Source organism: Halichoerus grypus, chromosome 7, assembly GCF_964656455.1.
Source record: "Halichoerus grypus chromosome 7, mHalGry1.hap1.1, whole genome shotgun sequence".
NCBI classification, from domain to species: domain Eukaryota; kingdom Metazoa; phylum Chordata; class Mammalia; order Carnivora; family Phocidae; genus Halichoerus; species Halichoerus grypus.
Window position 1 is genome coordinate 8,213,294 of NC_135718.1, and position 26,395 is coordinate 8,239,688.

At 47.7% G+C, this 26,395-nt stretch overlaps 1 protein-coding gene across 4 annotated transcripts in view; it reads left to right on the forward strand.

Annotated features, from left to right (window-relative positions):
* The window catches only part of CPXM2 (carboxypeptidase X, M14 family member 2), a 139,472-nt gene that overhangs the window by 3,988 nt on the left and 109,089 nt on the right, over positions 1-26,395 (forward strand). For all 4 annotated transcript variants that reach the window (XR_013449577.1, XM_078077015.1, XM_036067146.2 and 1 more), the window contains exon 2: positions 8,965-9,063. Coding sequence is in view for 3 of the 4 variants with exons in the window: in XM_078077015.1 (XP_077933141.1) it covers positions 8,965-9,063 (99 nt within the window). In the remaining variant the exon portion in view is untranslated. The remainder of the gene's footprint in view (positions 1-8,964; positions 9,064-26,395) is intronic.

The window sequence follows — 26,395 nt, forward strand, 5'->3', positions numbered from 1 at the left end:
AGGGACTCCAGGATAGTGACCTGAGCCGAAGGCAGTTGCTTAACCAACTGAGCCACCCAGGCACCCGTCTTCTGCCCATATCTTGACTGGATTATTTGTTCTTTGGGTGTTGAGTTTGATAAGTTCTTTAGAGATTTTGGATACTAGCCCTTTATCTGATATGTCGTTTGCAAATATCTTCTCCCATTCTGTCGGTTGTCTTTTGGTTTTGTTGACTGTTTCCTTTGCTGTGCAAAAGCTTTTTATCTTGATGAAGTCCCAGTGGTTCATTTTTGCCCTTGCTTCCCTTGCCTTTGGTGGTTTCTAGGAAGAAGAATTTAAAAATTCTTTAAAAATTGCTGTGGCTGAGGTCGAAGAGGTTGCTGCCTGTGTTCTCCTCTAGGATTTTTTTTTTTTTTTTTTAAGATTTTTATTTATTTATTTGAGAGAGAGAATGAGATAGAGAGAGCATGAGAGGGGGGAGGGTCAGAGGGAGAAGCAGACTCCCCGCTGAGCAGGGAGCCCGATGCGGGACTCGATCCCGAGACTCCAGGATCAGGACCTGAGCCGAAGGCAGTCGCTTAACCAACTGAGCCACCCAGGCGCCCCTCCTCTAGGATTTTGATGGACTCCTGTCTCACATTTAGGTCACATGTCTCACATTTAGGTCTTTCATCCATTTTGAGTCTATTTTTGTGTGTTCCACCCTGGACTCTTAAGCGGAGGAGACTGGTTTAAGAATGACTCGATCAGGGGAGTCAGTGGTAGTTGTATTCAGTGACACTGTGCTGAGAAAATTCATTCCTGCATCGGACTGTCTCACGTGCAGCTGGTCATCAGGTCGTGGGGAGACACCGATGGAGGAAGGAACCTTGTACAGCAGCGTGGGGTGTGTAGTGTGGGCTTCCGGACCTGGCTGCACAGGGTGGATGATGCATGCTACTCAGCAGGCTCTGCAGGACTAACCTGGGAGTGAGGGGTTGGATTTAGAGATGGATAAGAAGGTAAATGTGTATATAACTAATTTAAAGGTCAATTAATTGCTTTGTCTTTATAGACTATAACATCTTTTTCAGATAGCTCTTGTCTTGCATCAAGGTCAGGCTCAAGGGAAGATGGAAGGCAAATGTTCTGTGTGGCAGACTCTGGAAGGAGTCTTGTCTTAATCCCAGAGGAAGGTTTGCTTAAGGAACCTAGGACACTGGGGACTTGATCTTAGTGTGAATTTATCCCTGACCTGTGGCTCTTCGTTAATGCCACCACAGAAATGTGCAGTGGATGGCCCATGTTGACATTCTCCTGGAGGTGGCTCGGGCAGCTGAATCCTTTGGTTAATTGAGACCATTGCATTTTTCCATGAGGGGCTGACAGGTTCCTGGAGAAGTAGAGCTCTGATATGCTCAACAGAGTGGGATCTTTAAAGAATTTTTAAATTCTTTTATTTTGAAACAATTATAGACTCAGAGGCAATTGCAAACATAGTACAGTGAGGTCCTGTGTACCCCAATGATAACGCTTTCTAGAACTATAGGATTTCTCTACCTTGGCAGTATGGACATTTTGTGCCAATTGTGTATGCTGTGGGGGTGGGATGGAGGGGCTGTCCTGTGCATTGCAGGATGTTTAGCAGCCTTCCTGGTCTTAACCCCCTGGCCTCCAGTAGCACCCTCCTCTTAGATGTGGCAACCAAAAATGTCTCTAGATATTGTCAGATGCAGATGTCCCCAGTGGGTTGAGGATTGCTGCTCTATACAGTCTCAAAACAGGAAATTGACATTGGTACAGTACTATTAACTAGATTACATACTAAACATTCCAGCAGTTTTTAGGTGCACGTGTGTCTGTGTGTGTGTGTGTTTGTGTGTGTGTGTTCTCTGCAGTTTTATCACATGTACAGATTCCTAGAATCACTCTTAGCATCAGGATACAGAACTGAGGACCTCTTATTTATTTATTTATTAATTTATTATTTTTATTTGCGAGAGAGCAAGCACTAGAGAGAGAGAACAAGCACGAGTGGGGGGCAGAGGGAGAGGGAGAAGCATGCTCCCTGCTGAGCAGGGAGCCTGACGTGGGTCTCGATCCCAGGACCTGAACTGAAGGCAGATGCTTAACCAACTGAGCCATCCAGGCACCCCTGAGGACCTCTTTTTTTGAGGTTGTGTGGGACTCACTATCGGACAGTTTCTGAGGTCCTCATTGTGAACATCAGTTAATCCCAGAATTTCAGAACTTGGAGGAAACCACGTGGTCGTTACATGCAAATTCTTGTTCACTTTAGGATTCTAACCCTGGGCTACCCAGTCTCTGCTCACACACTTCCACCGATGGGCTCCTCCCACCATGTTCATTGGATGAGCAGTACTGATTGCTAGAGTGTTCTTTCTTGTAGAGACCTGACTGCCTGCTTCTTTCTACTTCCATTTATTCAGCTGTTGCCAGCCAAATTCAATAGTTTCTAGGTCTTTGCAGTTGGACTGCTTTGGGACCCAGAGACTGAGGCCCAGGTCCCTGCTTTCCATTATCCCAGCATGAAGAATAAGATAGGGAGCACATTTTTGGCATGTGGGTGGATTTGGGGTGTACTTACCTTGTATGTCATCTCCAAATTGACGAGCTTGGTTTGTGGCCATGCTTTTGGTAGAGAATAAAATGGAACAGAGAGTAAACCATGGTTAATATAAGTCATTTACCCTTTCCCTCCCAAGTGGTAGTAAGAAACAAACAGGCTAATAAACAAGACTCTAAATAGGTGATCTGAAGACTTTTTTTTTCGCCCCGCCCCCTGCCCCCATTGGGCCTTGGGTTACTTTTGGGTTCCTGCTTGTTTGTTTATTTGGTGCTTTCTTCCAGGACTGGCAAGAATGCGCCACTGTTTTGAGTATGGGCACGCCCGCATTACACCCTCAGGCCTGGTGCATAGTCCTGAGCCCGTGGAATTTGCAGAGTGGGCGGCGAGCCACGTTTGTTTGGATGTCTGTGCCCAGAATGAGCGAGTTTGCGTTTTGTAGTGTGTTGTGCCCCAGCCACTGGGGGAAGTAACCAAAGACTTGTTATTTGAGCATATGTGGTCGTAAACAAAGCCCTTCTGTTGTGTGCTGCAGGCCAGTTGCTGGAAAGGGCCTCACTTTTGAGTTTTGCCTGGTCACTCTTCAGAGTGTCTTGCTGTGTTTGGCCTTTGGATGGAAACGTCTTCTCTTGGGCCAAGCTGGAGCCTGAGGATCAGGAGAATGTTTTTGTCAAGATTTCATATGTATTTTAAAAGCAGTCACAGTGCTATCATCACACGTGAACAAATAGCAAGAACTCTTTACATCAGGATATTATACGCTCACTTGAAGAGTTAAATCCAAAGTGTTTGTCCAGATAAACTCCCTACAGAATCCTGAGGGAAAGGACATTTAATAAAAAAAGGTTGCTTGAGGGGCGCCTGGGTGGCTCAGTCGGTTAAGTGTCTATCTTTGGCTCAGGTCATGATCCTGGGGTCCTGGGATCGAGCCCCACATCGGGCTCCCTGCTCAGCGGGGAGTCGGCTTCTCCTTCTGCCCCTTTCCCTGCTCGTGCACATGCTCTCTCTCTCTTTCAAATAAATAAATAAGATCTTAAAAAAAAAGGGTTGCTTGATGTGCATCAGCAAGCAGCTTTCTAAGACACCACCTCTCTTTCCAAGATGTTTTCCAAAGTCAGCTACTCATGCTGGTGAGTCCCTAGCCTGTGCCCATGGTTCCAGAAGCCAGGATTTGTGCATGGATCATGAAGACACTCCCGTGTTAGGGGAAGCTGGACTGGAGGCTGTGGTTCTTAAAACTGGCCATCATGTTTTCCATGGGCCTCAGGTGTCCATGGCTGTCAGATTTCATGGCAGATGGTGCCTTCAGTGGCGGGACAAGGGTAGCCAGGGCCCCTGGAGGTGGGAGTGTGGAGGTGAGGCTCTCTTTCAATATCCATAATGGGGCCAGGGAGCCTGAGTACTCAGGCTTGGCATCTCCAGCAATGGCTCTGCCCTCTGTGGCCTTTTTTTTTTTTTTTAAAGATTTTATTTATTTATTTGACAGAGAGAGACAGCGAGAGCAGGAACACAAGCAGGGGGAGTGGGAGAGGGAGAAGCAGGCTTCCTGCCGAGCAGGGAGCCCGATGTGGGACTCGATCCCAGGACCCTGGGATCATGACCTGAGCCGAAGGCAGACGCTTAATGACTGAGCCACCCAGGCGCCCCCTCTGTGGCCTTTTGAGGTCCCTGCCACCATGCTGCCACTCTTCAGTCACGAGACCCATGAAATTAGGGTATCTTGGCCAGGGGGAAGGGCTGGTGTCCATAACCGGCTGGCATCCAGTTGGCTACTCATCCAGGCATCATAGAATGGTTGGAGGGGCACAAAACACCTCCAGAGTGTTAATTTAAGACTCCACTGTCCCAGATTTTTATGGAATGCTCGATCACGCAAACCATGTGTGGTTGTTTGGCAGTTTGTTCAGGGTTCAGAGAGAGCTGGGACCAGAATCTGGCTCTGCCGCTCACGGGCATGGGTGACTTCTCCAAGCCTCGGCTTCCTCACCATGACACGGCAAGGATGATAAAGCCATGCTTCCAGAGGTATGACGGGTCAACTTCCAGCCTCCCGCGCTGAGACATGGTTCGGGGGCACCTTCTACCCTCTTCCCAAGAGTCCCCAGCCAGGCTGAGTCCTCGTGGGTCCTGCTCTGCACACAGCCTGAGTTACTGGAGTTTCCTTCTCCAGGTCTTTCTCCTTCCACTTCTTTACTTGAACTTCATGAAGTCCCTTCCCAGATACACGTCTGCACCTAAGGAAGGCTGCATCTCGGGCTCTTTCCAGATGGAAGCCAGACTGAGACAGGCCAGTGCGCGCCGTGCCCTACCCAGCACCCCTTGCGTCTGCACCTGCTGCTCTTAACTGTGCTGGCTCTAGAAAAGCAAAGGGCTTTTTATTTGGTTGCAAGTCAGGAAGGTGTCCGCTGCTGCATAGAGCATCTCCCTGGGGCCCTGAGGGAGACCCAAGTCTACACAAAAGGCTGGCCCAGAAGAACAGTGGATGGCCACCTAGCTTCCCAGGGAAGACACAGCCGGGCGGGGAGGGGAAAGCTTTAGACTGATTGGTTGATGGGTTGATTTTGGCCTGGCCCTGGTCAAAAAGTACTGAGAACACTGCCCTCGTGCCCCCATCTCCACCCCAGACCTTCAAGGTCACCGATGAACGGAGGCAAGCGTCTCGTTCAACCACTCAGCCTGCCTTTCAGGATCCACCCGCTCCCCCAATTGCTGTTTCCACCGGTAGCCTGCCTTTCTCAGAACTGGATACCTCCCTGCGTCAGGGCCCTTGGCCTGCTAACAGCCACACGGAGCACGTGTTTCCAACCACACCTACGCAGTCCTGCTGGCCCTCGCTCCAGAGGGTTCTCTGCAGACCTGCCTGTGTCGCAGTGCTTTAGAAAGAGGTGATTGCTGGCCTGTGAGACCCGGCACTCCCGGGCAGCGCCCCTCGGGCGAGGCCTTTCCTCTCCTGCGGGTTCCTTAGCACGAGGCAGGAGGGGAGCCTAGGGCCCTGGGCTGACTCCCTCAGGAGAGAGAGAGAGAGAGAGAGAGAGCAGATGCTGTGGGGCTGGAATTTCCTGGGGAAAATGCAAATATGCAGCAAAGAATTTTTTTGGTTTCTGGGGGGGGGTGGGGTTGCTACTGTAAGCTCCTTGTACAGAGAGGGGAAAAAATAGTTTCCTGTCAACCCAGAAGCATGATGTTTATCACCATCGCCCAGAATAGAACATGTGGCCCGCGTCGGCACCTCGCTTGCTACTTTTAAGGAATTCGGTTTTGTCACGCGGCCCAGATGGAGTTGTTGATTTCTTTCTCCGCACACTTCTTGCACGGCACGCTCGTCTTTCATCCCTGCCGACCGTGAGCTGCCTTTCTTGCGGCGAGAGAGAGGACAGGCCTGGGCAGGGCCTCGCCCTGGAGTCCGCTCTCCGCTCTGCCGCCTCCTGGCTCTGTGGCCGACCCTTGGGTGGGTCTTTTCCCCCCTCTGTACCCGTGTCCCTGTCTGTAAAGTCACGTTCATTGCAAGCTTCCTGCCCTCAGTGGGAACTTGCCGAGGTCCAGTGTCGTCATCCCCGTGAAGGTGCCGCCTTGCAGACTGTGAATCAGGCCCCGCGGGTGAGCCGTGATTCTTCAGCAGCTGGGATGGCACTTTGTGCCGCTCGGGGGCTCGATGACGAATCCGGGATGGAAGGACAGCCTCTGTCTTCTGTTGGGTGGCTGCTGCAGGCCCGACACGGCCCGAGGTGCTTGACATGTATTGTTTGTTTCCTCCCCATAGCTTCCACGGGAGCAGGTGCTTGTCTTGTTGATGAGGGAGTGGCTCCTCGGGAGGTGACGTGGGTCACCCGAGGACACGCCCGTGGTCTGTGCTGTGGCTGGGACCCCCAGCGATGAGCTGGAAGGGCGCCCCCTGGAGGAGGTGGAAGGGCCCCGCCTGTGGTCTCTGCTCCTTTGCCACCCCCTTGGGGGATTCTGTTCCCCACATGCCGGTCCCCTGGGGAGTCAGACTCTCAGAGCTTTGACATCTGCCCCGCATCTGCATCTGGGCCTTTGTCGGCTGCCCAGAGCTGCGTGGGGGCATGTGCGTCACGGGCGTGGATCCGGCACACGGGGGTGAGGCTGAGGGTGTCACCAGGCCACGCTCTTTGACTCTTTTCCTGTGTTGTCACAGAGGCCCCAGAGAGGTTGCCCTGGGAGACAGAAGGCTTGCGATCAATGGCCAACTTCTGGGGAGGGCTGGGAGAGAACATTCTTTTCCAGAACTTTGGCTTTTTCCTTACATGTTTTGTAAAACTTTATTCCCCCTTAACATCTTATCTTTCTGCCAAATCAGACTCCACACTCTTAAAAGTGATGGCACCAGTTTTTCTGACCAATCAAGGTCTTTGCAGACCCCTAGTCAGGCCCCTTCAGAAGGGGCCGTCTTTGGAGGTCACCGGCCATGACATTCTGACCCACAGAAGTGGGACCGATGCTGAGGTGACACCAGGCTGATGCCAGGTGCTCCTGGGTCCTCTGGGTCAGCTCTCTTCCTCTGGCCTTTCTGAACATTCTGGTGTTTTGACTTTCTGGACCTGAGGGGGACACTGACATGAAAACTGAATGATACTCCCAGCAGGCATCGCCCCAGCAGTTGATGGAGAGAGCATTACTCTTGGCTGGACCCCACATGGCCTTTGAATTTTTTGAAGATTAAAGGTTTTCTTGATAAGTATCTTTTTTTTGGGGGGGGGGGGAAGACCGTAGAACAGACTGAAATGATTCATTAATTGGCACACAGTCCACTAAATGTTTTTGGTATTTCGACTTGCTTTTTAAAGTCCAAGCTAAGTATCCTTCTCCTGCCCCTCCTCTTATTTTTGTCTGTTTGTCATTCAGTGACTCATTAGTATGTCCATTCACTCATTCATCACAGCTCATTCTGCACCAGACTCCAGAGACAGAGCAGTAAGCAAAACCAGACACAGTCCCTGCCCTCACGAACAGACCGGCCTATGTTACGTGCATGCAGTGAGGCTGCTCAGCACAGGTGGGTGCACCTGCAATAGGGGCCCTTTTCCTGCAGGTGCACCCCTATCCCAGCCGCTGGGGTCTTGACTGTGATGGCTCATAGCCGATCCTTTCCCCGGAGCATTGCCCCTGGAAGCCTGGTTCTTATGCCCCAGTTGGTCCATCTGTAGGCAGAGGCTAACCCGCAGTAGAAAAGGTGGCTTCTGGTCTCAAGGTGGGGACAATGCTGTGTGTGGTTCCCACTGCAGAGCTCCCCGTGGGATCAGGCTGAGTCAGCCTCTGGCTGAGAGGGAGGACAGCCTTACTTAGCTCCTTCCTCTGCCCCATCCTGCTCCCTCCCCTTTCCCTTTAGAGCCCTCCCCCAATATATCATGTCCAGCTGAACCTCTACATCAAGCTCTGCTTAAAGGCAACTCGACCTAAGACAGGTGCTATCAGAGCCCACCAAAGGAGGCATTGATTTAGGTGGGGAGTTCAGGAAAGCCAAAAGAGGAGATGCCAGAGCCGAGATTTGCAAAATTAGCAGGAGTCAATTAGATAGAGATGAATGGAAGGGTGCTCCAGGAGGAGGGAACAGCACATGAGCTGAAGGCTGCAAAGAGGCTGGTGTTTCAGGAGTAGAGAGAGGGAGCTCAGTGTGAGAGGAAGCTGAAGGGGCCAGGGGCATGAGCAGGTAGCCTTCCTAGGCCCTGGTAAGGATCTCTCCTATTGGTGGGAGCATCACCCGCCACTCCCACCCCCAGGTACCCAGCCAGGGCCTTTGGAGAGAATTGGAAGGAGGAGCCCAGCATGGTGGGAAACGCTAGCTCTGGGGTCAGAAGTCTGGAGTTCCAGCTCCGTGTTATCAGTTAGGTGTGGTGTCACTCTCTGGGCCCCAGAGCGGTCAAAGTACTACCACAAGGTATTTTTGCAGTCTTAGAGTAGTGACGACCGACAAGTATACATTGTCTTTGTTAAGAGTATTTCTTTCTTTCTTTCTTAAAATTTATTTTAATTTTACTTCATTTCAATTAATTAACATATTGTGTATTACTAGTTTCAGAGGTAGAGTTCAGTAATTCATCAGTTGCATATAACACCCAGTGCTCATTACATCATGTGCCGTCCTTAATGCCCATCACCCAGTTACCCCCTCCCCGCCCACGTCCCCTTCCTCGACCCTCAGTTTGTTTCCTACAGTGAAGAGTCTCTTAGGTTTATCTCCCTCTCTGAAGGAGTGTTTATTTCCCTGGGTGTTGACAATCACAAGCTGCATCTCCTATAACCTCTAGCAAGCACCTCAGAGTCCAGGGTGCCATCAACCGGGGACAGGGGACACAGAGGGGGCAGACATTGCTTTGCAGAAGATGGTGGAGCTCTCCCCATCCTGGGAGGGCTCTGGCATATGTGGAAGTAAAGGCATTCCTCTCTGTCCTTCTTTTTAGGTAAAAATAGCAACAGAAAAGGCGTGAGAACTAAGAGCTCTGAGAAGGCTGCCAACGATGATCACAGCGTTCCCGTGGCCCGTGGCGATGTCAGCAAGGGTGAGTGAGGCTCTGCAGAGAACCTCCTGCTGGTTCCCTCACCGGCCCAGGGAGGGTGGAGGCCCCTGGAGCAGATACCAGCTGCAGATCCCCCTGGGGCTGCCTGGGGCGGCCGCTGGCCTCTCCGGCCTCTCCTTTGCCTTTATCGTTTGGGGGTGCAAACTTTCCGAGCTGCCCTCTCCCCCACAGTGCACAGTAATCCACAGCCACCTTTTCCCCATTGGCTCAACTGAAGTCATTTCTGAACTTCCTGGAGCCCTGGGTTGCCTTCCCGGCCCCTTCCGCTTCCCCGCCTCCAACCCCACAACGATCTCATTTCCTTTCTTGTGGGGCCTCCCAACTGCCCATGTACATTGCGTGTGCATTTCTTATCTCCCAACCAGACCCCGGCGGCCTCCGGAGTCAGAGAGCAAGTCTTCTATTTACAAGCCCCGTGATGCTAGTCTTGGGGTCTTACTCCCTTGTAAAAATACTAGTCTTTTAGTTACTTACCTTAGGATGGTCGAAGCCATTACTTCTAGACTCCTGGGCCAACTCTGGCCCATTTGCAATAGCTCTTACTATGACTGGCTACCAGCATTACAATTATTGTGTCTATCATAAGCTCGGGTATCCGGGATCACACTTCGGCTAATGCTGATAGTTTCCTAAGTGCCTCAGCTCTCCATAGCTGAAGGCCGGGCCCTGGGCCTCCCGTTTGGTATCGCCCCATGCCTGTCTGTGGTGTCATCGTCCCTGTTATCCGTATTGTATGGCTAAGGAAGACGAGACTTGGTAGTACGTGCCGTTTGCCTGTGGTTATGGAGCCTCTAAGTGGCAAAACAGGGATTTGAACCCAAGCTTTTCTGGCTCTAGGCTTTCTGTTCAGCAGTACAGCAGCTTAAATAAACACGGCATTTCACAAATTTGCATTTACGGAGGCAGGGTCCGTGGTCAGCTGCCGTATGAGCCCGTACACCGTGTCACAGCGTCGATTGTCAGAAAGGGAATGGCGTGTTCCCTTAGGCAGTGGTTGGGGGCTGTGTTTCTAACCAGAAACTCGCCACCAAAGCCATCATAGGTATGACTAACGGTGCATCCTTAAATAAAAACAGAAATTCAGCAGCAGGGACCCTCTGCAATCACTTCACAAATGAGCATTCTATTCCATCTTAACGCGGCAGTTCTGTAGGGTACCCATGGCCATCGGGAGGACCCAGCGTTTTGGGCGGGGAAGAGGGGTTGTTGAGGACACGTGTGATGCGGGGCTGTGCTTATTCACCCTGATGAGCCCTGGTGACCTTTGGGGTCTCAGCGAGATGGGTGGTAATAAGACTCCCACCTGGGGTGGGCCTTGGGCATGACTTCTGTTCCCTTGTCCCAGCAGCTGATCTGGACACCAGCTGTTCCTTCAGGATCTCAGATGCCCCAGGGCAAGGCAGCTCCCAGTGCTGGCCTCCGCTCTCTGGGCTCTTGCTCCCATCCTACTTGGGCCTCCGAGTCCCTTACTATCTTGTTAATTTTTAAGTGCTTTAAACATTTAAAAAATATTTTGTCTAGGTCTTTTTTTTTAGCTTCAGCACAAGGGTTGGTTCGAATTATTTTAGTTATTCATTACCAGAATTGGAAATTATTAAGATTTGGGAAGGCATTTTCTTTTTTTTTTAAAGATTTTATTTATTTATTTGACAGAGAGAGAGAGAGAGCGAGCGAGAGCAGGAACACAAGCAGGGGGAGTGGGAGAGGGAGAAGCAGGCCTCCCGCCAAGCAGGGAGCCCGATGTGGGACTCGATCCCAGGACCCTGGGATCATGACCTGAGCCGAAGGCAGACGCTTAACGACTGAGCCACCCAGGCGCCCGGGAAGGCATTTTCAAAAAGAGTTTTCAGGGCCTATTTCTTTACACACACACGCACACGCATGCACTACACGTACACGCTAGCCCACGCAGAGTCGCTCCCCTGGCCTTGGTGTCAGAGCTCTGTCTGATGGGTTGGGGTCCCTGGTCTCTCGAGCAGTCACTGTGGCTCTGATTCATTGAGTGCGTGACGAGTGACTCTGGTCTATGAAACTTCTTTACCTTGCTCTTCTGTTAGAACAAGATTGAGGAAGCGGGCATGACGCGGGAGGGAGAGACGCTGTGGGGGGCCGTGATATGCAATATGGAAGGGAGAGAGGACTGTGGTCGTGGAGGCAGGGAACACAGCAGTTAGGAACGCTGGCCTGGGGTCAGGCAGGGGCGCCTGGGGGACGGTGTGGGGTGGAACGGGGCCTCACAGAGCTAGCCGGGCACTCTCAGGACCCTGTGCTCAGCCTCCTCTCTGTCTCTGCTCAGGTCTCCCTGGGGGGCCTTGCTGGAGAGGTGGCAGAATGAAGGGGTCAGGTGGTGGGTTAAAGAGATGCCACCTACATCATGCGCAAGGTAGCAGGTGGAACGGACCTCACCTATATTGTGCGCAAGGTGGCAGATGGAGATGTGACCCGCTTCATTTTCAAGGTGGTGGGTGGTACAGATATTAACCCCTCCCCCCTCATGTGAGCGGATGACATCGCGAGTTTGCCTCAGATGCGACTCTCGGAGAGAACACATACATGGGCTGAGGAGCAGCGTCCACTCGGGCAAGTGTCCAAAATGCGTCTTGGATATTGTCCTAAAATAATTGGCACAGCTGGTTGAGTTATTGCTCTAGTTCTTCACCTCTCCTTGGGTCCAGCCCTTTGCCGTGTGACTTTTCAGTTCCCTTCATAAAAGGTGAGAGCGCCTGGGATCGAGCCCCACATCGGGCTCCTTGCTCAGCGGGACGCCTGCTTCTCCCCTGCTTGCTGCTCCCCCTGCTTGTGCTTGCTCTCTCCGGCTCTCCCCCTCTCTCTCTGTGTCAAATAAATAAAAAATCTTAAAAAAAAAAAAAAAAAGGTGAGAGCGCCCCTTGACTTTGGGCCGGCCCGTGTCTCGCTGCGTCCGCTGGAGTAAGGTGGAGTGCCGGGGTGCCCGTTCTGAGCTGAGGCCTTGAGAGAATTTGCTTGTTTCTATTGGCTTCTCATTTCTGGCCCCTGCCTCCTTTTCCCCCGAGGCAGACGGGCTTTTCTCACACCATGTCCTGTGCTGAAACACATGGCTTACGTGTTTTCTCCAAAGGGAACTGGACAGGCATCTCAGTTGGTGATTGAGAGGACAGCTTTGGATCAGGCTCTACTCTGACTGCCTGTGCAACTCTGGACAGGTTCCTCAGTTCTCCGTGACTCAGTTTCCTCCTCTGCAAGAGTGGGGAAGAGATCCCTTTAGAGGATTATTTTGAAGTTTCAATAGTGTCCGAAGGGTACAGCACACACAGCCCACAGCAAGCTCTCAGTGAACATTAGCGATGGCTTTTATTTGCCATCTGGGTTTTTTTGTGCCTCAGTTAGAGGACTTGGCAGGCATTTTTAAAGGATCAGATTGTAAAAATATGGTTTATTGGCCAAGAAGCAAAATTGAGGATATTATGTCATTACTTAAATAACCATTTAAAATGTAACCATTATAAAAGTACAAAACTATTCTTACCTCTTGGGCCATATAGACGCAGGTGGTGGCCTGGGTCTGGCCATCCCAGGGGCTGAGGCTTGTCAACCCCTGCCGAGAACTTCACTTTTCTGCAAATGCTGCCTCCGGGAAGACTGCCCTGATCACCTCTCTTTCATTTTCCTACGCCTCCTCCTCAGGGTCCCAGTCCCTTCCTGTCTCACATCCCAGTGATTCCTATGGGCAGCTCTTCTCCTCTGGGAGGATATGAATACTCAAGAGCTTGGTCTCCCCTGATTGTCCTCAGGATACACCCAGCCTTGGAGTAGCACTCAACAAGAATGGCAAACTTGTTTATTGAGCACCTGCCCTGTGCTGCAACTAGTGTTCTGGGCTCTAGAGCAGGTATTTCATGTATGTTCAAGTGGCTTCTTCATGACCCAGAACAGCAGGGCTCGCCTCCACAGGAAATGCTCTTGGATCTGTAGGAAAGGAACGTGATTTCCCACCATCATGGAAGTAGAATTGTTTTCCCAAAGCGATGCATGTTGGTGAACCGGAGCTCCCTCGTGCCTGGGCTGGGTGAGATTTGAGGCCTCAGCCAGGTATCATGCTTGGGGATTGACCCACTTAGTGTGTGTGTGTGTGCGTGTGTGCACTTACATGCATCAGGAACAAAATTACAGGTATGTGTGTAGATGACACACACACTTTCTACAAAACTGAAATAGTCTTGTTTTGTAACCTTCTACTCTCACTTAAAGTGCTACTGTTACGTTCCTATGTCATCAGATACTCTTATGGCATGATGTGAAGTGGTTTTCCATTTTATGATGGAGTCGTAACTGACAGTTCTTCCCAGGTTGTGAACATTTCTACACTCCTTCTGTCTGTGTCTTCACTCGCTTGCTCTTTGAGTTCATGCTTCCTGGAGGAGGAATTGCATGGAGTTATCACTGCTCTCTCGAAAGGTTTATGACAACTTTTACAGTCTTTTGCCCATCTTCTCCTTGTGTGTGTGTTGTTTTATGAGCGCTCCTTGAATGTGAAGGACAGGACCCTCTGTTTATACATTGCACTGTAGGGTTGTTAAGAACTCTGGAACCGTACTGAGCTCAAAGCCCAGTCCACAGTTGACTAGATGTGTGGTCTTGAGCGTGTTGTTTAATCTCTTTGTGCCTCAATTTTCTTAAATACAAAATGGGGGTAATAATTGGACATATCCGTAAGATTGGGTAAGTATTTAATAAGATAGCTTGAATAAAGCACTTACAACAGTGACTCGACCAGTAGGTTCCATTGTGGGAGCTTTGTATCGGTCATTCATTTGGGCACTTGACTCATTTTTTTAAGGCCTGTTACCGTGCAGGAACGCAGAATGATCTATTCCTTGAAAGCTCGAAAGAACAAGACTGTAAATTCATTGGAACTAGGCATTTTCCACTGAAGAAGTTCTTTGATAGATCTACTTTCTTTTATGGTTATTGATCTATCAGATTTTCTATTCTTTTAATTTTGATAAGGTTTATTTTGAAGACATTGTCACTCTGTTGATACATTTTCCTTTTGCAGTTTATGTACTTACGTTTTGTTAATTTATCAGCTAATTTATTTATTTATTTTAGAGACATTTTAGATTTTGATTTAGAAAAAAATGAAGGCAGAATACAGAGAGTTCCTCTGTATCTCTGCTCCTCCTCTGGGTTCCCTTATTATTAACATCTTGCATTCCCGTGATACCTTTGTTACAAGTGATGGGAATTTTGATATGTTCTTCGTAACTGAAGTCCATGGTTTACAGGAGAGTTCACGGTTTTTGTTGTACATTCTATGGGTTTTGACAAATTTATATAATGACACGCAGCTACCATTACAGTACCATCCAGAATGGTTTCACTGCCCTAGAAATCCCCAGTGCTCTGCCTACTTATTTCTGTTTCCCTTCCCTGATCCTCTGGTAACCACTGATCTTTTTACTGTCTTCAGAGTTTTGCCTTTTCCACAATCTCATGTGGTTGGAATCATATAGCATTTAGCTTTCTCATTTCTTTCGCTTAGTCATATGCACTTAAATTTCCTCCATGCCTTTTCGTGGCTCGACAGCTCATTTCTTTTTATCACTGAATAATATTCCATTGTCTGGCTGTACTGCATACATTTGTTTATCCACTCATTCATGCAAGGACATCTTGGTTGCTTCCAACTTTTGGCAATTATGAATAAAGCTGCTATAAATATTCATGGGCAGGTTTTTGTGTGGCCATGTTTTCAACTCATTTGGGCAAATACCAGGGAGCACAATTACTGGATCATATGGTAAGAGTAGTTTAAGTTTTATAAGGATTTTTTTGGTCTCTTTTATAGTACCCCCCACTAACAACAACAACAAAAATTGCTGTTACTATTTGTTCTTTTTTTTTTTTGTCCTTTCAATATGCATTCTGAAATCTTTACAAATTTGTTAGCACATCACTGATATGATTTTCTGTGTAATATTTCGCTCTTACTGCTTCGTGTAGGATATTTCCTACTGTTGTTTTGAAATAAAGCAGACATAGGAAAATTACATAATGATAACATATGTTTTTTTAGCAAATATTTATAAAGCCAATCCCTGTGTCACCATCACCGGAGTCAAGAAGTAGAGCCTTATCAATCTTCTCTATCACAGCTTTATCCCTTCCACTTTGGAGGTGAACTCTACCCCAGTTTTAACAGATTTTCTTCATAGCTTTACCATTTATGTTTGTATCTCTAAATAAGCTAGTTTGGCCTGATTTTGAAATTTATATAAATGGAATTATGCTGTGTATATTCAGTTATACGTGTCTTATAATTTTCTATTAACATTCTATATTTGTTTAGTTCCTTCATTTTCATCACTGGGTAGGATTCCATCATGGGACTATACAACAATATTTTTTTATCCATTTCAGTGCTGATGGATGTTTGACTTATTTCCAGTTTCTGTATTTTATGAAAAACGCTGCCATGACAAACTCCTGCATACATCCTAACACCCATGGGCTTAAGTTTCTCCAAGTATGTATACATTTAGATGTGGAATGGCTGCGTTTAGCTTCACTGTTGAACAAATGCTCAATTGTTTCTGTCCGTGGGGGAGGGGGTGGGCACGCCATTCTGACTTCCTGTCAGCATTATGTAGGCTCCAGGCTTCGCGTTCTGAATAACTGTTGTATGATCAGACTTTAGTATTTTGCCAATCTGGCGGGTGTACAGTGGTGACTCACTGTGATTTCATTTGCGTTTCCTAATTATTAATGAGGTTCAGCATCTTCTCATAGATTTGTCATTTGAGTATCTTTTCTGGTGACATTTCCATTCTATTTTCTTCCTTATAGATTTATCCATTCTGAGTTTGAATTTTGATTTTATAATGTTGGTAGCAAATATGTTCTCTATTTTTTCCTTTTTATTTCTGTGGGGTCGTAATGAACAGAAGTTCCTAATTATAATGTAGCCAAATATATCTTTTTCTTTTTCTTTTTGGTTGCTACTATTTGCGACTTGTTTAAGAAATCCCTTCTTACTCCAGAGTCATAAAGATGTTTTATACTGTCTTCTAAAGCTCTCTTTCCTTTTTTATTTTGCACAGTTAGGTCTTCAAATACCTGGAATGGATTTTGTTTATTTATGATATGAAGTTAGAATTCAATTTTATTTTTTCCTTGTTTCCCTGTTGTTTTGCAGTGCTACCTTTGTCTTTTGGGGATTCAGAGTCCATATATGTATGGCTTTGTTTTCAGTCTTGCTGTTCTTTATCATTAATTCATTTTTCTACCCATACACGAAATACCTTACTCTCTTAACTACTATAGCGTTATAACACATCATGATATCCAATAGAGCAGGACCTAGTTCTTCTTTAAAAGTGTGCATGCACACACATATATTTACACCACCCAGTCAGGTTCATCAAATACCTTAATGAAAACTTTTGGAATTTTGATGACCATTTCATAGATTCCATAAATCAACTTGGGGAGAATTAGCATATTTACAACATTAAGTCTTCTAATCCATGAACATGGTATATCTCCTCACTTGTTAAATCTTTTTAAATATCTCCCAATAAATGGATCTTGCCCATCTTTACTAGATTTATTCTTAGATATTTGCTATTTTGTGATGCTTTTAATTTCAGTTTTCTAACTCTTTATTGCCAGTATACAGGAAGACAGTTGATTTTTTTTCTATGCTGATTTATATCCAGCCACATTGCTAAACTCTTATTAAAAACAATTATTTATATATTTACTTGGGTTTGGGTACAAAATCATAATATATGCTAAATAATGGCAATTTTGTTTTTTTTCTTTCCATTTCTTATACTTTTTACTTATTTTTCTTTACTTCATTGGCAAAGATCCCAGGTTAAAAATAATGGATCTTTCCATAGGTTTTAATTCTGCCTTTGGGTTTGTAGTTTTTTTAATATTTGACCTTTTCTCTTGTAGAGATTTATTTATTTATTTTAGAGAGAGGGAGAGAGAGAGGAGGGGCAGAGGGAGAGGGGGAGAATCTCAAGCAGACTCCCTGCTGAGTGTGGAGCCTGACGTGGGGCTAGATCCTATGACCCCTAAGCTGAAATCAAGAGTTAGATACTTAACTGACTGAGCCCCCCAGGGATGACTGAGCCCCCCAGGAGTCCCTGGCCTTATTTTAAATAATTTTTCTATAATTAGGATGAACAATTTTAGGAAAAATATTTTCCTCATTGTTACATGAAATCACTTTTAAAGATACATTATTGCTTGGAGTCTTTCGTGTGATATATCTCATGTTCTTTTTTTGTGGAATTTTGTCTTTCGTAGATGGCATATCAGTGATTTGTTCTTTACTCTTCTTTCAATGAGGCAAAATGCAGCCATATTTCCTCCACTGGGGGGCAGTTGCAGCCCTTTCTCAGATCTGCAGATGTTGACCTGGTAGGCATGCAAACGCTCAATACAGTTTTCAGTTTCAAGCAGCTCTTTATCTTCTACATATTTTTGCTTCCCCGAGGTGCTGATTTCTTCCCTGGCTGCAGTTCTTAGATCCTCTTTTCTGATGGGATACATGGGGGAAGTATAATTATCTTCCTATGCTGTTGTCAGTGTTCTTGTCTTTGCCCCACACTGTCCTTCCGTGTGACAATCGTCCCTCCTTCCTGTTGTTTTCTGAGAGTTTCCGATCCAAACAGTTGTGGAAAGCTGATGGGGGTCGGGGAGGAGAGGTGAACACCTGGCCACCTCAGAAAGCTAGATCTGAGCTTTGGAGATAGTGTCCAATTTTCAATTTTCTCATTGCTGCAGACCCTGGACTTCAAAATGGAGGCACGCAAGAGGGATGAAGGGTTTTCTGTCCCTCCTCTGGTCATCTCCATTTTTTTTTTTCTCCAGCTGTCAATATCTGACTCAGCTGTGGGGAATATTCTTGCACATCTGGCACTAGGTTGAAGCATGGTTGAGCATCTTTCTTTTTAGGGTCTTTGTAGGTTTTTAGGATGTGTTTGGGAGATGTTGCCAAAGCTTAAATAAGAATTCCCCAAAGTCTGTGATACTTCTGTACAACTGATGATTTTATGAGATATGTTAAATAACCTGGAACACGTTGTGAGAAAGTTTTTTCAAGGGGTCTTAAAAAAAAAAAAAAAAAACTTTTATTTTGAAATAATTAGAGATCCACAGGAAGTTGCAAACAAATGGGTCCCGTGCACCCTTCACTCTGCCTCCCCTGGTGCTGACATTTTGCATAACTGTGGTATAATAGCAAAATTTACGGAGCATATTCAGATTCCACCCATTATCCGTGTGTGTGTGTGTATGTGCATTAGTCCTGCATGCTTGTACCACATCTGCCATTTCATGGGAATACCATCACAGAGAGATACAGGGCTATCTCTTCACTGTGGGGCTTCCTTGTAACATCCCTTTCTAGCCACATACCCCCTCCCACAGTCCCTAATTCCTGGCAACTGCTAGGCTGCTCTTCATCTCTATAATTTTGTGTTTTCAAGAATGTTAGATGAAGTAAACCATATGGTATATAACTTTTGAGACTGGGTTTTTTCACTCAGCATAATTCTCTTTTCCTCTTTCCGAATTGGACAAATAGACTTAGTTGATACTAGTATGATGTAGTAGTCAGGAAAAGCAAAGTCTTTTTATTATTACTATTATTATTAAAGTATAACACACACAGAAAAGTCTAGAAATCTTAAGAGCATAACACATTGGATTGTCATATGCACCACTCACATGTAATGTAAATGCACTATTTTAACTAACATTTAGATCATAAATTGATGACCAGACCATGAGGCCTCCCTCTCACCCCAGTTAGTCACTAGCCTTGTTCCCTCTCAACGATAATCCCCATTAGAGATTACTTTTGCCTGTTTTTAAACTTAATATTCATGGGATCATACATTGTGTCTGATTGCAGTCACTTAATAGTATGTTTATGAGATCTCTCCATGTTATTGTGTATAGTTAATGATTCGTGTATTTTCAGGGATTTATAGTATTCTGTGGCATGGCTGTACCATAGTTTACTTATTCATTCTCATATTAATGGACATTTGGGTTGTTTTCAGTTTTCGGCTATCACAAATTGTGCTTCTAGGATCATTCTTGCATATAAGTCTCTTGGTGTATGTGTGAGTGAGTTTCTGTTGGGTATCTGCACCTTGGTAGAGTTGCTGTGTCACAGGGCCTGCAAATTTATATCTTTAGTAAATTCCCCTAGAGAGCTTTCCAGATCGGTTGTCCCGTTAACAGTTCTCTACCAGTATTGTTGCTTTGCCTCCTTGCCAACATGTGATATGTGTCTTTTTAATTGTATTTATACTGGTGTGTGGGTCCTGGCATTTTGTTGTGGTCTTGATTGGCATTTTCCTGAAGACAAATGACTAATGCTCATGCACCATCAGAATATCTTCTTTCATGAATGCTTGCTCAGATCTTTTGCCCATTGTTTTTCTTATTGATTTATAGGAGGGTTTTTTTTGTATGTTTGCCTTTTTTTTTTTTTTTTAAGATTTTATTTATTTATTTGTCAGAGAGAGAGAGGGAGAGAGAGAGTGCACAAGCAGGGGGAGCGGCAGGCAGAGGAGGGAGAAGCAGGCTCCCTGCTGAGCAGGGAGCCCGATGTGGACTCGATCCCGGGACCCTGGGATCATGACCAGAGGGGAAGGCAGACACTTAACTGACTGAGCCACCCTTGTATGTTTGCCTTTCTTAAAAATACTGTGGATGTGAGTCCTTTGTCAGATGTATGCACAGTAATATTTTCTCGCACTTCCAGGCTTATCTTTGAACTCTAGTAATGCTATCTTTTGAATAACAGATGTTCTTAAATTTAATACAGACAAATCGTCAGTATTTTCCTTTAGTGCTTTTTGTTGCATGTTTAAATTCTTTTCGCCTGCTGCAAGATCATGAAGACATTTTCCTATGTTGTCTTCTAGAAAAAGGCTTCCTTTTGCAGTCATGTATTTCCATTAAAATTCTTGATTTAAATAAAAATACGAAGTAAAAGTGCAGGTGGTACTTGGATATGGAAAAATTCACGAAGATAATAAGCAGGTGATTGAGGTTTGAGAAATGCTATTTTGAAAGAATAATTCCTCCTTTTTTGGCCTGATAAGCAATATAGAAAGAACAAAACAGTGTACAAGCTAATTATTATCAGTTCTGTTGGATCATAATACACGTTCATTCATTTACTTGGGAAATATCGATGGCTTTGGAGATTCAATGATGGGCACTCATAGTTGCTCCCCTGTGAGGAGAACAGGATGCTTTGTACCTTTGTTAGCCAGGGGTGGGTAGGATGAGAGGGGTGGATGTCGGGGAGGAGGTCTTGGAGGCTTTTCAAGTGAGCAGCCACCAATCAGAAGTCAGAGCCTCTGTGATGCAGGTGCTCTGGGCACGGTCTGTGCAGGGTTTTCAGCCCACGGATTCCGCTCCCTGAGGATTTCCTGTGCCTCATCCACAGGACCTGCGTAAGGGGAGCTCTGAGCCTCTGTAGCTTTAAGGGAAGAGACACCAGCCAGATTCTGAGGGTCTCAGAAGATCACCTGGGAGCCTTAGAGACCAGGGCCCCTCTGCAGTCCTGTCCATCAGAGTCTCTGGGGAGGGCTCTGAGCAGCAGTTTTTTTGAAGTTCCCCAAGAGATTCTGATTCTGATGTTGAGTCAGGGTGAGAACTCTGGGGGAGGGAGTCCTGCAGTGAGGGAGGTGCTTTCCAAGGGTGGCTGGATAAGGCTGACATTAACTCCTTTCCCCAAGACCTTGGGTGGGGGGCCATGCCCCTCTGGGAAGCTGGGCATGTCTGAGACCTGCAAAGAGCCACTGTAGACCCGTCCTCCAGCGCAGCAGGAAGCTGCCTCCATGCGCTCATCCATCAAAGGGAATGTTGGGTTCAGAAAAGTGAAGGATAGAATGTCATATGTCAGAGCTATTCAATTTATGGCGACAGTGCATCTGTGCACTTGTCCCTGCCAGCACTCTTGAGGTCTTGGAGAATTCTTTGCTCTGCTTCCAGCCGACGATCACAGCAGGCCCGATGGCCTGGGATGCTGAGCTCCCCTCGGCCAGCTGGTGACGCCTGTCCCAGCCCCACTGCCTTTCTCCGGTGTGACCCCAAACACCACCACGGAACTTGCATTTGCCTTATGCTCTTGCATTTTCACGTCAAGCAGGTGGCGTACCAACTGTCCCTGGGCTTTAATGGCCTACCTGATCTTCAAATTTTAACCTGCGTGCTTAGCTATTTAACTCTGCATAAGCCTCCTCCAGTCTTAGTTTGTGTACGTATAAAATGGGGATGATGACACCCTTCTCTCACGGTCCTTAGGGAGATGAAATCACAAAATGTCTTCAGAGCATCGGGCTCATGGTGGTTGCCTGCATGTTAACCCCATTGCTCTGTAAATCATTAGTCTTTTAAAAATACTTTTCGTGACTTGTCTGTCATGACTGCTGCCCCCGGATGGATCGGGGTTTTGGGGGTGGGATGTTGGAGTTGGTGCTCCAGACCCAGAATTCTAACTTACACCCTCCATTTGGACCTTGCCCTGTAACTCTGGCCACTGGGTCCTCCACTGGGAGACCAGGGCATCGTGCATGGTCCTCCCAGCCGTTTTGTGAAGTGGCCACAGCACAGAGAATTTAAGCTCGGGGAAGATCAAATGGAGCGTACATGCGTGCGCGTGTGCTTGTCAGAGGGGGGAGGTAGAACAGGGCCCAGGCCTGGTGGACGGTGCCTGCTCGGCACAGGGCCTTCTCATAGAGTCGTGCTGCCTTTAGGAGCCACGTGGAGTCATCTTTGATGACTGTCACCCTCTTTCCTTCTGGTTATGACACATCTGTTTTCTCTAGTATCTTCCTGAAGTCTTTTTTCTCCCACCCATTTTCATGTTCTCCTCTCCCACCTGCTTCTGAGGATTAATCTTTTTCCTTTTAGAAACAACAAAAACTTGATTTGATGATACAGGATTTTTTTGTGGGTTTGTTTTGTAGGAGGAGCAGGGAACAGTGCTGTGGGGGGCTCTCTGGCTGCTGTGGGGTCCCTATGGAGTCCCTGGTCCACAGCTGCAGTGCAGCCTGTCTGGGTCTGAGCTGGGAGGGTGGGGGCCTGAGCTTCCTGAGGGACTCCCAGCACTCTGTGAGCCTGGCAGTGATCTCCTTCATCAACCTTACAGGCTTGGTTGTAATACAAGCATATTTCAGTTCCGGCTTCTGGCCTTTTGACTTTCCGATCGTGGACATTTAAATTGAGCTTCGAAGCACTTGTTTCTTCTCTGTTTTACTTGCTAATTGGGGCAGCACTCCTGGCCCGTCTGTGAAGTGTTCGGAAGGATGCAGATGAGCCCTCCACGTGGGGGGTGGTATTGTGGTCAACAGCTCCTCGGACAGGGCAGGATGTTTCTCTGAGAATTTAAAACCAAAGGAATTCTGACTTCTTGTTCTAACCTTGCATCGCCAGAGCGCTTTGGTTAGAGAGTTCTCTGGGCTTCTTTTAGGGGAAATTACTGTATGGAGTGATCCGCTCTTCCCATCTGCTGTGTGTGTGTCTACGGGTCTCTGTGTCTCTGTCTCCTTATTCCAGAAGTTTTCTCAGCAAGAGTCTCTGGTTCTGGTGGGAGGGGGTACATTTTCTAAGTATTGTATCTCTGAAAATGCCCTTAGTTACCTGGATGGTTGATTGGTAGCGGATTCTAGATTCCAGTTTGTTTTTGTGGAGCCCTGGGGAGCATAGGTCGCCAGTGAGAAGTCTCATGTTGGTCTGAGGATCACTGTCTTGACCCTCTCCAGCAGTTGGACAAGCCAGGGACTAGAGCTGGGCTGATGGTTTGTCTCTTTTTGACCCTCTCTGCCCTCCTCGAGTTCTGGTTTTGAAGATGCGGAGGCTGATTCATTCTGTGGATTTTGTTTGGCCGCTTTCTGCCCCTGGGGTTATGTTAGCAGCAGTCCCCTGTTGTGTCCAAAACCAGGGCCCAGATGAGTTATGGGAGCGCTGCAGATGTCACCTCAAGGAGTGGGACGTGGTCTGGAGCTTTGGCCCAAGGTCGTGGAGCCTGGTGGCCAGATGTGGTACAGCCTGCCATTTCTGGCTCCTTTTCTTTGTATGACTTTTTGGTCTTTGATAGCTCGGAGTGCAGCTGGAGGCAGGAATGGTCCCCGTGCCCCTCTGTAGGCCTCTGCAGGGTGGGGGACCTGAGAGGGACTTTAGTGCTATAGCAACATGGGGCACACGCCTCGCCCAGCTAGGTATGAGGCCTCCAGACTGTTCTGTATGTTTTTGGTTTCCTACCCACACCTTTCTCCTGAGCGGCTGAGTGCGCTTGGCAGTGGTTCCTTAATTGTCCTCTGTAGTTTTCTTTCCAATGCAGTATTGTTCCGCTTTGCGGGTGAAACCAAGGTGGAGGGGCAGCTCATTTTGCTCATTGTGGACCTTGACTAGACCTGCCAAAAGTCTTGAGGATGATGTTCCCAGGGTAGAAAGAAGAGGGGAAAAATGAAATATACTGAAATTCTTCAGAGTTAAGTATTTAATGTGGACATTGCTGTACTCTGTATTTTGAATTTACTTAAGAATCTCTAAATCAAAAACTTTTTTTTTTTTTTAAAGATTTTATTTATTTGACAGAGAGAGACACAGCGAGAGAGGGAACACAAGCACGGGGAGCGGGAGAGGGAGAAGCAGGCTTCCCGCTGAGCAGGGAGCCCGATGCGGGGCTGGATCCCAGGACCCTGGGATCATGACCTGAGCCAAACGCAGACACTTTATGACTGAGCCACCCAGGTGCCCCAAATCAAAAGCTTTTTGTCCTGTCCTTCATTGTCCCGTCCTTCAGTATAGGAAAACCCTTCGTTTTTCTAAATGTGGAGATCCCTGTGTCAGACTTTCAGTGTAAACCATTAAGATAGGCCTAGGAACTTTTTGTCCAGAATAACATGCTTTTGACCTGGGATTTTTGCCTCGTCGATCCTTGCATCAAGGCATGTGGGATAGAGAGTTTGTGTTTAACTGCTTTATGTTTCAAGATTTTATTAATTAAAAAAAAAAGTTGTAGGGGCACTTGGGTGGCTCAATCCCTGCTCGGCGGGGAGCCTGCTTCTCCCTCTCCCTCTGCCCCTGCTTGTGTTCCCTCTCTCACTTGGTCTCTCTGTCAAATAAATAAATAAAATCTTAAAAAAAAAAAAAGTTGTAAATGTGATTCTGGGGAAGGCAGGGAACTTCCAGCTGGTGTAGCATGTAGTCTCGGCCGAGTGGCACCGTGCGCCCTGCGGGTGGGGATGCTGTAAATGTGTGTTGAGCTACGTTCCGCTGATGGTCATGGGAATCAGGCAAAGCCCATGTGAAACAGACATGTCGTGGCAGGAAGGGAGTGGATGAACCCCAAGGAAGGAGAACGTCCGGTGGGGGTGGGGCAGAGGGGAATTTCGTGGGTAAAGACAGCAATAGTGCTTTGTCTCCATGACCCCTCCTGGGGCTTCTGCCATCTGAGTGTGCAAATGATGCAATTTTGGAATATAGGTGAGGTTCAGTGGGGTGACGTCCGGAGCCGACGACCAAGAAAGAATTCTTGAGGTGTCTTTGGTGCGGAATGGTGATTTGTTAAAGCTCGGGAGCAGAACCCATGGGCAGAAAGAGCTGCTGCCCCAGGGTTGTGAGGGGTGGCTGATTATATACTTAGGAGTTGGGGAGGTGAGGAAAAAGGGGGTGTCCAAAAGGACTGTCATATGCTAAAGACTCTCAGGATACTGGAGGCCTGGTTATTGTCAAGCCAAGGCTGTTTCCCCCCTCTAATGAGGAACTAATAGGAAGACAGTTGGGAGTTTCCTGGAGGAATGTTACATTCCTCCTATCACACGTCCTTGTCAGTGGGCTTTAGGTTTAGAAGAAATTCCATGTTATTTACATTTCCTTCTGCCTCAGCCTTCCTTAATTTTATGGAGGGGAGGGTGATGTTAGGGCTTCAGGAACTGAGTTATGGGTCTCTGGAAGTTAGGCTATTGATAAGAAAGCTTCTTCCTTGTAAATCACTAGGACATTGGTAAACTGAGGGAGACTCCTGTCCTGCAAGACTGTAATCTCTATCAGTTAACCATTTGTTTTTCCTTTAGGGCAGCCAGGGGTGCCTGAGGAATGTCACACGTACCACATGGCGGGGTGGGGGGGGAGCGTAGGGTACCAGCTTCTGCTTTGTCCTCAGCGAGCCTTCTGCTCCCTCATCACAGGGACAGCATGCTGAGGGGGAGGAGAAAGTCACTGCAGCCTTGGAGAGCTTCTTCAGCAGTGGGCTGGGGAGGACGGTGGGGACACGTCAGTGATGATATTCGCATCCATAGCCGGCCGGGCTTCTGCTGCCAAGCAGGCCTCACATATGGAAGGTTGTGGAATGGTCCGGTCTCCGAAGACGCTCACGGGAGGGGTCCTGAGTTGAAACCTCACCTGCTGCTGTAGATGGCATCTGTCATTGCGTGGATGAAGCCGTGGCGCCGTGCCTGGGGACAGAAACCAGAGTGCAGAATGCAAAATCCAGAAGGGGAGGGGTGGAGAAGAGGGGGATGTGGGGTTGGGCGGTGAGGGCAGACAGCTGGAGAACCCATCGTTCCACGAGGTGCAGGGCGGTGCAGGGCGGTGCAGGGAGGGACTGGACTGCAGGGCTGCGCAGGCAGCTCCAGACGCCCCTCCCATGTGCGCAGGTGGGAACTGGAGACCGGCATCCGCCCCCTGCTGACAGCACCTGACTTTGATGGGCAGACTGGCCTGCAGGGGGCAGGCCCTCCCTGGGACGAGCGGTGTGAAGCTGGGTGTGGCCTCTCGGGAGGGGTGGTGTGACCGGAAGTGCTGGCGGGGTCTGTCCCATCCTCTGGAGGCACACGGTTCGTGGTTTCTGCTGCTTGGGTGATGAGGGCTCTTGGGGCTCTACCCTGCACCTGTCCCGTGCCCCTGCCTCGGCCCCTCCTGGGAGCTTCCTGCTGTGTCCCCAGCGATCCCCATTCCTGCTTAAGTTAAGGTTGGTTTCTAACAACAACCAGAGATGCCTCACGACCTTCGTGTGTCGGCAGCTTTGCCGTGGCCTTTCCCAGTGTGGGTCTGTCTCTAGTGTCTTTAGCAATGGCATGGACGACAGACAAGGCTTCAAACAAAACCAAATTCTCTGAAGATAGTGTCTTCTGATAAGGAAAAAAAAAATCCTTATTAGGATTCAGGGAAGCCGGCGTTTGCTTGCAGGCTGAGTGTGTGTGTGTTTATCTGGGCTCCTCACCAAAGACGTCATCAGCTGTGCTGTGGACCGAAGGAGTGGCTTCTCTGGCCTGTGCTGTCACATCAT